Source organism: Lemur catta, chromosome 5, assembly GCF_020740605.2.
Source record: "Lemur catta isolate mLemCat1 chromosome 5, mLemCat1.pri, whole genome shotgun sequence".
Taxonomy (NCBI): domain Eukaryota; kingdom Metazoa; phylum Chordata; class Mammalia; order Primates; family Lemuridae; genus Lemur; species Lemur catta.
In genome coordinates this window covers 12632093-12646638 of record NC_059132.1, presented here as the reverse complement: position 1 = coordinate 12646638, position 14546 = coordinate 12632093, and the positions used below count along the sequence as shown (strand labels likewise).

General features: G+C 53.7%; 1 protein-coding gene and 1 pseudogene across 1 annotated transcript in view; both read left to right on the top strand.

The window, feature by feature from the left end:
* SH3PXD2B (SH3 and PX domains 2B) overlaps positions 1-5443 on the top strand; it is a 91512-nt gene extending 86069 nt beyond the window's left edge. The window contains exon 13 of the mRNA XM_045551153.1: positions 3423-5443. Coding sequence (XP_045407109.1) covers positions 3423-4964 — 1542 coding nt within the window. The 3' untranslated portion in view covers positions 4965-5443. The remainder of the gene's footprint in view (positions 1-3422) is intronic.
* Positions 5444-7693: 2250 nt separating this feature from the next.
* Positions 7694-10037, top strand: LOC123638742 (annotated as a pseudogene).
* Positions 10038-14546: the final 4509 nt, after the last annotated feature.

The window sequence follows — 14546 nt, the reverse complement described above, 5'->3', positions numbered from 1 at the left end:
GTCAATCCTGTCAGTTGCTCCTGGGCCTCCCCATCCCCAGGTTCTACCATCTTGAGGTCTCCCAGCCTGTGCAGCAGAACTCCCCGCAGCACTTGTGGGCCGCAGCCTCCCTCGCAGAGAGCTGCTGCAGCTCCCACCCATCAGCGGTGCCTCGCAACTTCTGATCTGCTAACTTCTCCCCTTCCTCCTTCTGAGCTTGGCTTTGGGGTTCATTTATTTCTTTTTCTGGATTTGTTACATAGAGGGGAAACTGCTGTTCGTTCCATCTCCTATCTTGAAACTGGAAGTCCAACTTGCATGTTACACAGGGGTTCTTTCCCAGAGAGCTGGAAAACATTATTAAACCTTCTTTAAGATACAACCTTTAATAAGTTTCTAGCGTTTTCAACAAACAAATGCCATTGCCTGAGGATGCTGGTAAACTGAACATTCACGCATAAGCACCACCTCTCCCTGGCTCGGAATGTTCACGAGTCTGCCAGGGGCTGCTCCTGGTGCCCGGACAGTGCTGAGCGCTGATGCTGTGTGTGGACTTAGCAGATCCCTGCTTCCTGCAGGTATTGGAGAGTCTCCTCTGGGCCCCCACTCCACTTCAACCAGAACCATTCCCCTTTTTTGGTTTCTGGCCTTTATTCTCTATGTTATGCTAAAGCTGATCCAATAAAAAGCTCAGACACCCAACATTCTTTTCCAGGAAGCAGATATAACCCATTCTTGAAATTGCTCTGGTTTATTGTTCCATGATGTCAGCATAGGTTCTGCCAGTGGTAACATGAGGGATGTAAGTGGGAAATAGTTATCACTGAAGTTTTGGGCTTAATCAGGTGTTCTCTTATTAGGATAAATCCGTATGTTCTGTTTTCTTCTTCTCCAGTTTTGCTTCCTGGTTCATTAGTGGGCCTGCAGCTCTCTAGCGGTAGGCTGCGGGGCAGCTCTGTTCCTCGTCTAGGCTGTGTGTCTTCAAGACATGTTTTGCTGGTGATGATGATGTAGGTACCTCTCTGTGCCAGGTGCCTTACCTATTTGTTAGCTGATCTTCACAGAAGCCCCAAGAGGTCAATTTCACCCACCCATTTTACAGATGAAGTTCCTGAGACTCAGAGGAGTTAGGAGAAGGTAGGATTTGAACCCAGGTCTCTCTGGTTTTAAAGCCCAGGCTCTTTTCGTTCCCCTCATTCTTGTGATCCTGCATTGGCTTCTATTCATGGTAGCTCCTGGCTTCTCTCTAGTAAATGAAGACTCCTACTAACCATGGTGAAGAACCCAAGTGTTCAGAGCCTCTGCCATCGTCCTTTGCAGAGAGCGTAAGCTTAACAAATCTCATCGATACATCTAATACTGCTTATTGTCCTTAGTATTAGCATTGCTGGATTCATGGGTGTGCTGACGGTGACTTATATGCCCAGCGTGGCCTTTAATTGTTGCCAGAGCTACCAAGTGTTGATGAGTTGCAAGTCACCCCAGGCACAGAACGTACGTTCCCAATGCCCTTTCCTCCAGAAAAGGTGCCAGAGGGACTTGATGGATGCTGCCTGGCAAGTGCACCCTGCTCTGTCAGCGACCTCCACTCCAATTTCATCACAGGGAATGCTGACCTTTTAGCCTTTATCAAGTGCCATTGTCTGCGTCAGCTCACGTGGTCATCAGGAAAATCCTGCAAGTGTGAATTAAATTGTTCTCGTCATCTTCCTCCTTGTGTGGTGTGGAAATCCGAGGAGTGGCTTGGCCAGGGCCACTCAAGCAGTAGGTGGTGGAGCTGGGATTAGAACCCAGGTCTGCAGGCCCCAGAGCCCAGCCTCGGCATGCTGGTGAGGGGTCTGTGGCTGTCATCCCTCTTCAAGCAGGACCAGAGAGTGCCCACAGCCTGCTTTGCTCCTGCAGGAATTTCTCACCCCAGACACAACCTCTCTCCAGACAGGGTCCCCCTTTCTGAGCGGCAGAAAGGGCTGGGTGGTGGTAAAAGCTCCAGCTCTGAAGCCCACCCTTGCCGTTGACTCTCCACCACTGACTTTCTGCAAGACCCCCTTGAGTTGCTCAGCTCTCCTGAGGCTCCATTCTGTGTGTATAAAATGAGGTGACAATCCCTGTCTCACAGGGCATCGTGAGCATTCATCAGATCTGAGAGCCTACGGGGGAATTACGTGCATGGGTCTGCTCGGGCTGCCGTAATGAGACGCCACAGACTAGGTGGCTTACACAACCCTGGTCTGCTGTCTCACCATTCTAGAGGCTAGAAGTCCAAGATCAAGGTGTTGGCAGGTTTGGTTTCTGTGTCCTCTCTCCTTAGTGCCCAGATGGACACCTTCCTGCTGTGTTCTCGCATGGTTGTCCCTTGGTCTGTGTGTTTTCTAATCTTCTCTCCTTTTAAGAACATCAGTCATGCTGGATTAGGGCCCACCTAATGACCCGTTTTAACCCAGTTACCTCTTTAAAGGCCCTGTCTCCAAGTACAGTCACATTCAGAGGTACCGGGAGTCAGGGCTCCAGTGCGTGAAGAGAGGGAGACACAGTTCAGCCCATAACATGTAGCATGTGCACCTTCCACCTGTGTGAATTCACTCATCCAATACTGGACAAAAAAGAAACAGAAATATAAGCTCTTACGTGGGTGATTCTACCCACCCTTCCATTCAGCAGGTGCGTATCCCAGAGGGAGCTGGAGACGAGATGAAAATGTGCCGCACTTCACCAGCCTCGGTTCCCTGTGTGCAAACATGAGCGTCCCCCCCAGCTGAGTGCAACTCCAGTGTTTAAAGATAGGCATTCTTCATATGGGATGTCTCTGTAAACACCAGCCAGCCACTTTGCCTAGTGCTCAACAAAAGAAGCCAGGATCTAGCGAAATTTTGGTGTTTGCCTTCTACTTCGTCAGCGTTGTAGCAGAGCCTGCCCGTGCTCCAGCCCCCTGAGCTGCAGCTGCACACAGGTCTCTGCAAGCTGACAGCCTCCCACCTCCCAGAAGGGGAGGGGAGTCAATAGATAAATGCCCCCACCCCCAGAGGGAACATTCTGAGGCACTGTCTGTGTGATCTCCCAGAGGGTCCCTGGCAGGTTAAGCCCCAGTGGTCCAGCACAATAACTTGTTCATAGCTGGCCTGTCCCCTTCCCTCACACTCCCCACTTCCTTACATGTACTTCCCGGGACCTCCTCTCCAATGAGGTACCTGTACCCAAGTCCACGTCTCAGATACTGCTTTTGGGGGAATCTGAAACTGGGCAAGAACCTACCCCCATGTAAGGTGTTCCTGGTACCCAGTAGTCTCCATAGACGGTCCCCCGCAGACCTGTAGGGGAATCGGAGGAGTACACAGCGCCGGCTTCTAGGGCCCCAGTTGCACACGAGTTTTCCCAGACCGCAACCGCTCGACCCACTGCTCCTGGCATCAGACCTCCTCAGTGCTTCTCTCTGTCCTCCCTTCCAGGTGATCGAGAAGAACTTGAGTGGCTGGTGGTACATTCAGATTGAAGACAAGGAAGGGTGGGCCCCGGCCACCTTCATCGACAAGTACAAGAAGACCAGCAGTGCCTCGAGGCCCAACTTCCTGGCTCCCCTGCCCAGCGAAGTGACCCAGCTCCGGCCGGGGGATGCAGCAGCGATGGAGAACAACACAGGCGGCGAAGCCACAGGCCCCTCCCGGCCCCTGCCCGACGCGCCGCATGGTGCTGCGGACTCCGGGATGCCGTGGTCCAAAGACTGGAAGGGCGGGAAGGATGCCCCGAGGAAGGCGTCTGCAGACACGTCTGCGTCCGCAGGCTATGAGGAGATCTCAGACCCCGACCTGGAGGAGAAGCCCAGCCTCCCCCCGAGGAAAGAGTCCATCATTAAGTCCGAAGGGGAGCTGCTGGAACGGGAACGGCAGAGGCTGGAGCAGCTCCGCGGCTCCCCCAAGCCTCCAGGCATGATCCTGCCCATGATTCCAGCCAAGCACAGCCCGCCAGCCCGGGACAGCAGGAGGCCAGAGCCCAAACCTGACAAAAGCAAATTGTTCCAGCTGAAAAATGACATGGGGCTGGAGTGTGGCCACAAGGTACTGGCCAAGGAGGTGAAGAAGCCCAACCTCCGGCCCATCTCCAAGTCCAAAGCCGACCTGCCAGAGGAGAAGGCAGAAGCCATTGCCCAGAATCCCTTCTTGAAGACCAAACCTCAGGTTAGGCCCAAGCCAGCTCCTTCCCCCAGGACAGAGCCACCTCAGGGTGAAGACCAAGTGGACATCTGCAACCTTAGGAGTAAGCTCAGGCCTGCCAAGGCTCAGGAGAAATCCTTGTTGGATGGGGAGAGCCTCCAGGCTGGTGGGGGCCCAGACATGGCCTTCAGCCGAAGCTGTGTCCCAGGGGAGGGGCCTGGCCGCGCCCAGGACAGGACGGGCAGACAGGATGGGCTCAGCCCAAAGGAGATGTCCTGCAGAGCCCCTCTGAGGCCAGCCAAGACCACAGATCCTGTGCCTAAGAACGTGCCTGTCCCTCTCCAAGAGGCTCCCCAGCAGAGACCTGTGGTCCCGCCCCGGAGACCACCACCCCCCAAGAAAACCTCCTCATCATCCAGGCCCCTCCCAGAGGTCAGAAGTCCCCAGCGTGAAGCCAGTGACAGCAAGGCAGCTCCCGCCCCAGGCCGTGCCCTACTCGTCCCGCCAAAAGCCAAACCTTTTCTCTCCAACTCCTTAGGAGGCCAAGATGACATGCGTGTCAAAGGCGGGCTGGGGCCACGGGGGCCCGGCAAGTCCGGAGAAGGCAGGGAGAAAGCAGCTGCAGCCTCCTTCCCCAGCACCGACAGCCCGAAGGACTCTTTGTTGTATGTGGCCGTGGCCAACTTCGAAGGAGACGAAGATACCAGCAGCTTCCAGGAGGGCACGGTGTTTGAAGTCCGGGAAAAGAACAGCAGCGGCTGGTGGTTCTGCCAAGTCCTGAGTGGAGCCCCCTCCTGGGAAGGGTGGATTCCTTCCAACTATCTCAGAAAGAAGCCGTAGCCGCCTCCCATTCTGCCTAGAGGGCCACCTGGCTTTACCCCCGTATTTAATATGCCTCTTAATTTATCATTGTCCACACAGTTTCCAAGGCAGACAGACTCTGGAGTACTGTGGTTTCCTGCCCCCGGGGTAGGGAGTGAGTTGCTGAGACCGCAGGAGTCCCTGGGCTGATCCCTCTGTCATAGCATCCCTGGAGGCTCAGAAGCCGCAGCCCTCGCTTTCTGTCCACGGCAGCATCCCTGCCTTAAGAGAACGCCGCCTCCTGGCCAATGGCATTGCCGCCCGGCGGTGGGACCCTGACTCCAAGGCTTTCAGGACTAGAGGAGAAACTCCAGAAAGGGTCTCTTGTTGCCTGGATGAGGCATAGTAAGGGGCAGCCCACCCCGTCCTTAAAAGCTTGCTCTCGGCCAGGCGCGGTGGCTCACGCCTGTAATCCTAGCACTCTGGGAGGCCGAGGCGGGTGGATCGCTCGAGGTCAGAAGTTCGAGACCAGCCTGAGCAAGAGCGAGACCCCCATCTCTACTAAAAAAATAGAAAAAGTTATCTGGCCAACTAAAATATATATAGCAAAAATTAGCCGGGCATGGTGGCGCATGCCTGTAGTCCCAGCTACCTGGGAGGCTGAGGCAGTAGGATCGCTGAAGCCCAGGAGTTTGAGGTTGCTGTGAGCTAGGCTAACGCCACGGCACTCACTCTAGCCCGGGCAACAGAGCGAGACTCTGTCTCAAAAAAAAAAAACCTTGCTCTCACTTTATGTTTCTAAAAGCCCAGCGGCTTTATTCACTGTTTCCAAAACGCCTGGTACCAGGAAGAACTTCATCCTGTAGAAGTCGGTGCCGTTGCCAGTCCCAGGGACAGTGTCCTCTTCCCCCACCCCCGGCCTCAGGCCCATGGGCCTCTGCGGTTCAACTGCATGCAGCTACCCTGGGCGTGGCCTGGATGTCCAGTCAGCCACCCTGCCTCCCATCTGCTAACCTGGGACCATGATCAGCCCTAATGGGTGGTTCCAGCCCTGAGCATGCTCCACTTTCCTGCTGCAGGCTCCAGTCCATCCAGGGCTTTTAAATAAGAGTTCCGCTCCCTACTTGGGGCATTTCACTTTTGTCTACCTAGAGCAAGAGTCTCAGTTTGTTTGAATAAGGAGTCCATTCACAAGCCAAGCCTCTTGTGAGTCCCTTTGCTGAGTAGCTAGTAGGTGCCAAACACTATAATTGGCACTTGGCATTCATGTTGGATCCTCGTAACAACCCTCGCTTGTATTATACCCATTTTATAGATGAGGAAACTTGGGCTGCATGTGTCCAAGGAAGCTAGGAAAAGGAGAGAGGATTTGAATCCAGGTCTGCCTGACTTCAATGCCTTTGCTCTCTCCCTGGTAAGAAGCAAACCAGCCAAGAAAGATAGAAGCTGACTGGATGCCAGGAGCAGGTGGCCAAGTGGCTTCCTTGTGGTGGGTGTGAGGGGACATTTGTGGCTGTCCTGGACTCAGCAACTGCTTCTCCATGGCAGGGGGATGCCAAGGTCCTGGTGGTTGGCACAGAGCCCTTTTCCGTCTTCCCAAGCTGGTGCCCCTCTGCCCCCTGACCAGGGAAAAGAGTTTGTGGAACAAAGGAAGCTGAGGTGGTCTCATGTGCCACCCTCATGGGGCTGTGGCGGCTCGAGGACCAGCTGGTGGATCTCCACCAAACTAAGCATAGCATACATAGCCCCATAAGGAGACAGGGCCCTGAGAGCCAGGCAGGCACCTCCTGTCCCTCACTGTCACTGCTTCCTGCCCCTTCTCTGGCGGTTGTAGAGTGGTTTTCTTCTTTCATGCATTCTCCCAGTGTATTTTCTCCCTCAGAGGAGCCCAGAGCAGCCCTTCCACCCATTTTGACAGATGCAGTTCACTGAGGTCTGGAGAGCCACAGCTAAGTCATTGCAGAACCGGATTCAGGACCCGAGGTTTCTAGCTCTCAGCCTGGAGCTCCTGCCTGGGAACCAAGGGGAGTGAGGGCAGAACCCCTTCCCATCCCACTCGAGCCTGCAGGAGGAAAGGGGGCCGCCCTGCCCTGTCCTGCCCTGGCGATTCCTAGTGGTCATCTGCCGTGATGCTTTTGGAACCACAAAGTCAACTTTCCTGGGGATGTTTGTCACCTACCCGCAGTGCCAAAGATTTCAGGCAAACAGAGCCACGTGGGCTCTGGCTGCTTCTGCAGGAAAAAGATTCCTCTGATCTCCAGTAGCATCTTTAGTCCCTTCGTCCAGTCAGCATGCAGGGCCACTTGCCCCTTGGCCCTGTGCACAGAACCCCGGGGGCAGATGGCAGCCAGGGGGAGAAGGGAGCCCGTGGAGGGCCACCACCTCTTGAAGGTCCCCTCACTTGGGAGGAGGTCCCATGGCATAGTTTTCCTGAATTTTGATCCACTTTGGTTTTTGTGAAGCTGTTATGGAGGATTTGACTACATTTCACAAGACAAAACTCTGATTTCTTTTTGTGATTTGCTCTTGGCTCTCAGTGACCTTTTCAAGTCTTATGTGAGTGCATAGTCTGCTAGGTGCTGAGTGCACGGCTAGCTGCGAAGAGCTTTGAGTTTTGTCTGCTGACTCCACTGAAGGAGTTTTTCTTTTGCCTCCTTCCTTCCTGCCAGGGGTCCACTGGTAGGGATGGACTGGCTCCACCTTCCTCTGGACAGAAAGTTTTCCTACAAATGAAAGAATTTGCCTTTTTTTGCTATTATTATGCTGACATGAACCGTAGGTACGGAAGCCACATTCCTCTCTGTTCACTGTCCTTTCCTTCGGTCATACCCATGGCCTGAGGACTCCTATAGCCAGCCCCTTTCGCTACATCGGTGGCCACTTCCCCAGGCCACTGGGGTGGATCTTGATGCCAGTCACTCTCCTAGCTGTCCTTGCCTGGGGACTTAGGTCTGCACCACCCAGGACTGTCGTTGCTATTCTGTGAGCAGTCGATGTGTGGCTGTGGAAGGGGTCCAGGGCCATCGTAATGACTCCCATGCCAAGCACCGGGCAGGTCACTGGCACCTGAAGACGCTCCCTCCCTTAATCCTACAACAACTCTGCAAGGTGGACAGGATCAGAAAATTAAGGTTCAGAGGGTGAAATCACATGCCCCAGCCTCGTCCAGTGTACAAGCTGGGACTCAAATCTAGGGGTTTTTTTTCCTCCCTCGTGCCCATGACTTTTCCTCTGCACTCAGCAGGGAAATGTGTGCAGGGCTTCCAGGGAATCAGGTGACCCTCCCTCTGAATTTGAGTGCCTCCTCCACCCCTTGGTCTCACATTTCAGTAGGTCACAGGCCAAATGCCCACCCAAAAGGTGGCCAAAGATTTTTTTTTCCTCTCCTTACCACTGCTTGCTACCTTGTGATGACTATTTCATCTTACATCCTGGGACAAATGCCCAGCTTGTGGTGCCACCAAATCTTTGGTCTGAGTTTCAAGACCACCACTTGATAAAATAAGCCTTTGCTCACATTTTTTGCTCAGAGTCTCTTTGCTATTTGGTGGATTTATGTCATTGTCCCAGCCAAGACTGGGGGAAAGCTGAGCTCCAGCGGAAACCACTTTTAATACCCTTATCCTCCTGGGGGATCACTGGAGCCCATACCTGGCTCTCAGTAGTCATTTTAAGCCTCTGCCACAAGACCACTCCAAACAATCAATTTCTAAGGCAAAATCCCCGGGCCTAAAACTTTTCCAAGCCCACTGGGGATTTCATTACCAGGTGGAAAGCAGGAGAACAGGAGCCAGGTTACAAGATGGGTCCTGGATCTCCCTATGACTTAGGAAGGACATCAGGCTGAGGAGTGGACGATCTAGTATTCATTTAGCCTTTACCAAGTACCCAGCACTGAGCGGGACGAAGAAGAAGCTGCTTCTGCCCTCAAATAGCTGGCAACTTGGCATCCAGAGCAAGAACATTCGAGGCTGGGCTCTCACCCTCTCACCGTGCCTGCCTCTATTAAGTGTTGGGTTTGGCTGCCCACTGGCAGGGCTTGCCCTTCCCTTTGGACTGTGGCGGTGGACACCTAACAGCCTGAGCCATGCATGGCAGGCTTGTCCCCCCTCTGCGGGTTGTCCAGACCCATCCTCCAGGGCTTTGTTTCGACTGCAGACAGCCACACTGCACTGCAGACCAAAGATGACCTGGTGTCAGACTGGCCTGAGTGAAGGGCCAGTCTGGCTTGTGTTCCTCCCTCGGCCTGGAGGAATTGGCCCATCCTGGGTAGAGTTCCGGCATCTAGACCAACCACGGCCCGTGAGGGCCGCAGGCAGAGCTGCCGAGCCAATACTGGAGGCTCCCCGGGGGTTCCTCGCCGGCTCCCAGGCTGCCCTCCGAGCACCCTTTGCATGGACTGGATGGTCCCTCTCCATGGGGGTAACGTCTGGTTTCTGGTGCTATCCTGCTGAGGTCCCGAGCCCCTCTTCGTGTTCCAGCGTCCACTCTTCCTTCCTGTTTCTATTTTCTATCCAAAGTAAGCCAAGCAGGGATGAGGGGCTTAACCTCTGTTGTCCTTGAGGAGGCCAGACACGGCAGTGTGGTGGCCTTCGCTGTTGGGTCTCCTGTGCATGTGGAAGAGAAGGGGCCGCCACCTGGCTCGTGGCAGCAGTAGCGATTCTAACACCTGAGGAGTCCGCCTTTTGCCCTGGGTGTGCCTCTGTGCTGTGTAGCTTGGTAGCACCCCTTTCACTCACAGGGGTGATGATAAACTATGGTCACCTTAGTTACAACGCACGTTTCCTGCTTCAGGGAGCCCCCAGGTCACAGGCCATTTCTTACGTCCCTCTAGGAACAGTGGGCTCTCCACAGCACCGCCCGCCACTTGGTGTCTGCTCGAAGGATGTCGCTGGAGATCTCAGCACTCACCCGCTCGCGGCAAACTGACATGCTCGTGGTGGGTTTTGTTTCCTGTTAACACAGAAGGACACGAGTGCATATAATGTGATGGAGGAGTGATGACAAACTAGCTGTAGCATGTATAGACTATATACTTCACCATTAGACTTTGTCTTTCTTTTTTTTTAAATAAAGAAAATGCTTGACTGGTTTCAAGCTTCATTGTGAAAATGCAGTGTCTCTGGGTTTTATTTGGCAGAAAAAAGGGTGCATAGCTTTGTGCCCCAGCACCTCGGGATCAGAAAGCAGAAAGCTTTGCAAGCATTGCCCAGAAATAGGGGTAACTCTTCTCTGGGCCCTAGTGTACCTTCATCCTTTTTACTACGATGTCCCGGAACCACAGGAAAGCTTCCTTGTGTTTGCTGGGATCTCCCACACACTTGCAGCTTCTAGGCCTAAAGATGGAAAAGGCCGGTGTCCGAGGACTTCTGAATCTCTCGCTGGTGTTGCCTCCTGGTGGTCCGGAGTGGGGTCAGGGAGGGCATGCAGCCAGCGTAGGGCCACGTGGACCGCCTGAGCCATCTACTCCTGGGAGGCAGAAGGCGTAGCCTGATGTTTTATGACTTTCCCAAAGGTAGAGCCGAGGCAAAATCAACCCCCAGTGTGGAGGCCCCTTGGGCCCAGGTGAATCTTTAAACAAAATGACATCCCCACCACCCCTTCCTGGGCAGAGAAGAGGAAAACCAGCAGAGTCCCTGAACAGAAGAACTTCAAAGAGGGCAATTTACATACAGTATTCATCCTTCCTTGGAGGAAACATCTTAAAGAATACAATGACCTTCTGGTGGACCTTGCTTAGGAATAATGGTCATTAAGATAATAAATCTCTGTTCTCAGAAGAAGGAAAAAAATCTTAGGTTCTGGGCCCCCATGGGAGCATGTTCACCCCAGTTCTTCCAAACCAAGAGTGCTTAATCATAAGCATAGGGCTGGAAATGGGGTGGGCTTCTGGGGTGGGTTTGGAGGGGCCAGGAGCCTCGTGGGATGGGATGGCTCCTTTCGACTTGCTCTTGTGCCACCTTTCTCCCCCATGGCCTTCCCACAGGCCTTGCCTGGAATGGGCAGAGTCACCATTCCCCTTCATACTGTTCCAGCCACGCCAAACATGACCTAGCTGCCTCACCCTCACACACGCCTACGAACGCTCCCTCCGCTAAGGGGTCATGCTAAGTTTCTGGGCCCAAGATTCTCATCATGTGGCCACTCCTCTCTGAGCCTGCAGTCTTCAATGTCCATTCCTTCTCCAGCTCAGTGTCACTTGGTCCAAGTGTGATTCCTCAACATCTTGCCACCCACGCTTCCCAGTGAATGGCTCTCACATTTTAGTGACCTTAATGATTAGCCGGGGAGTGTGTCAAAATGCAGACTTCTCAGCTTCGCCCCTTGAAAGTCAAAATCAGTAGGAATCAGCATCCTTAAAAAGTACATTCTTTGTCTAGTGCTGGCCATTTTGAGAAACGACCACACTTGGCACTTCGAGTGGGCAAGATTGCTGTTTATCTGAAAAATGAGAGTTTTTAGGCAATCTGGGTGCTGTACTTAATCCCCCTTTAGGTGGTTTCTCCTTCCTTCCTTTTTTTTTTTTTTCTTTTTCTTTTGGAGACAGAGTCACTCTGTTGCCTGGGCTAGAGTGCCATGGCATCAGCCTAGCTCACAGCAACCTCAAACTCCTGGCTTAAGGGATCCTTCTGCCTCAGCCTCCCGAGTAGCTGGGACTACAGGCATGTGCCACCATGCCTGGCTAATTTTTTCCATATATTTTTAGTTGTCCAGCTAATTTCTTTCTATTTTCAGTAGAGACAGGGTCTCGCTCTTGCTCAGGCTGGTCAATTTTAATGCATATACATGTGTGTATGTATATATATGCGTGTGTACATATATATACATACACTGATTTTTTTCAGCTTTGCTGAAATTATATCTCCACTCATACTGGCAGCATGGAGCCAACCACATTGGAGCAGGATTTTGGAGTCAGTCTGCCTATACATTCTGTGTATTGTGACAACTCATTTTTCTCTAATGGAAATACAGGGAAATCTTTGTTAAAGCAGCACATCATAGTGTATTAACTGTCATCCAGCACAAGTACATCACTGACATACTAAGTCAAACTTGGCTCTTTTCTCCTTAGCCCGTAAAATATGAAGCACCAGCCCAGGACCCCAATTTGCTTGCTAACAGAACTCAGTTGCTGGGGCCAACATTTGGATTCTCTAAAATATGCCTATTCATATTTTTAAAAATGTCATCAAAATGGAAACTCAGAATTTCAACATTCTCAGAGAGAAGTTGTATACCCAAGTTAAGAAACACTGTCGTCCTATTTAATCCTCAGCTTCCCTTTAACTGAAACCCTGGGGATGAACAGACAGTCTCTGATTGGAGAGTCTTTTTGCCACCAGCCTCTCCTCTTCCCATGACACCCTCTCCACGCATGGACGAGGGTCCACAGAAGTTCTGCACGGAGTGTATTCGGAAGGTGTCCAGAAACTGCTGGGATCACCAGGGACTCACTTCCACACCGGGGCTGGCTCCCAGGCGCACACAGCAGCCGTGGGTTAGGAGATACCCAAAGCTGCTCCTGGAATTTTTACCCAAAATTGACGATATGGGGGGAAAAGTTGGGAATAGAGATTTAAGCAATTTAGCCAGTAAGTTATTTTGCATATTTTCATATTAAAACAAACAGGAATATGTTATTCAGGAGAACATAACCCTTGCCTGAATGTTTAAGATAAAACTGCAGACTTGAAAGAAATGTTGGCGGCAGTGGGCTGCTCCAGGCCTGGCCCAGGCCATGGAGGGAACTTGCCTAAGTCGAGTTTGAGAAACTCAGTGACTAAATCCTGCCCCTGGCAAGTGGGGCAAAGGCGATTAGGAGTCTTCCTGGCAGGTGCACTCTACTCCTCGGGTTTGTTATCAGTCAAACCAGATGCCCCCTAGGGTGTGAGCCGCCAAGATTCTCAGGAAGAGAAAAGCAGTCCAGGCACTGTGCAGGGTGGCATTTGGGGGAAGAGAAGCCCTATCCCTGATGTCCTATAGAGGGAGCCTACAACTCAGCAGAGACACCGAGGGCGACCGCCCCACAGCTCTGCTACACAGAATACCTCCTGGGACTTTGCTGCTTGCCGGATCGAGTCTAAGCCTTTTAATTTAGCCGGGTCTGGGCGACGGGCACGCGCCCGGCGTCGCGGGTGCGGGTGGGGCAGGCCGGCGTTCTCGTGCCTCAGTGCACCCACGATCGGGGTCGCCCCTGCAGGAACCGGCCGCCTTGCGGGGCTCGGCCGCGCTGGCCACGGTCCCTGCCGCCAGGGGGCGCCTCGGGGGCGCGGGTGGCGGCGCGGCCAGGGCCGCGGGGAGGACAGGCGGTTCGCGCGGGGCTCGGCGGGGGGTGGGGGGGGGGCGCGTGCCCCTCTCGGCCCCCGCCCCCGCCCGCGCCCGCGCCCCCACGTCTCGGGGCGACTGGGCGAGGAGCGGCGGCCGCGGGGCAGGCGGGGAGTCTGCAAAGCGGAGGCGGGAGCGGGGCCGCCGCGGCCGTCGCTCCTTCCCCAGCTGCGGAGCCGGGGTCGTCTGAGCGGGCTGGGGAGCGGCTCGTCCCCGGCTTCCGAATCAGCCACGCCACGCCGGACGGAACCCCGCTCGCCCCTTGCTGGTTGGGTGATCTGGGCAAATCCCGCTCTGGGCCTTGCTGGGAAAACAAAAATAAAGAAAAACACCGGCCTCTGAGGTTCCGAGAGGTCACCTGAGATCCGCGTGGCCTGAGCGTCGCAGCCCAAGGGCTGGGGCCGTTCAGCATCATTGGGTGCCGCCCTCCTTGACCCTCGCTAGGCGCCAGGCGAGGTGCGACGGAGCTTCCACACACCGCCTCCTGCAGTCCTCAGGACAGCAGGGACAGGTGGGTTTTATCTTCCCCATTTTATAGAAGGGCACAGAGAGGTAAGGAACTTGCCTGTGAACACACAGCATGTAGGCTGGGATCTTGAGCAGAGCTCCAGGCCTGTTCTTGGGTTGGGGAGCAGAGGAGGAGTGGGGGTGGCTTGCTGCTGGCGCTGCACCCCGTCCCTGGTCTGGGTGGCCTCCTCCTCCTCCTCTACTCCATGGCCATCGCCTTTCCCCTGGGCCTCCTCCCCAGTGTAGCGGCCCGATTACAGAACGGGGGATGAACACAGAAAGAAACACACAGACACACAAAGACGGTACAAGACTGCAGTGCCCAAAAGAGGGCTGGGGTTTCAGTCTGGTTCCTTCTGCATCCCCAGCGTCTGGCACAGAACTCAGCTACCTTTGTGGAGTGAAATTTCCCAAAGGCTGCTTTGGGGTTGGTGAGGTCAACTCAGTGGAGAACAGAGCCCGGGAATACAGGAGAGCGTGGCTCTTGGGAACACCCCTTGCCCAGGCACAAACCCTGCCCGGTGGCCGTAGTCAAATTGCTGGGCTCCCCTCTGCTTTGCCCATCTGTCAAATGGGGGCAATGATGGGACCAAGGTCATGGGTTAGGATGGTAGGTGCCACATGGTGAACACCTGGCTTTATGAAATCATTATAATTAGGTAATTATACATACACAATATATAATTAATCATATGTGATGTAATTATATACTGTGTGTCATAGATTTTTTATTGTGGTAAAAAATACATGATGTAAAATTGACCATTTTAGCCATGGTAAGCGCAT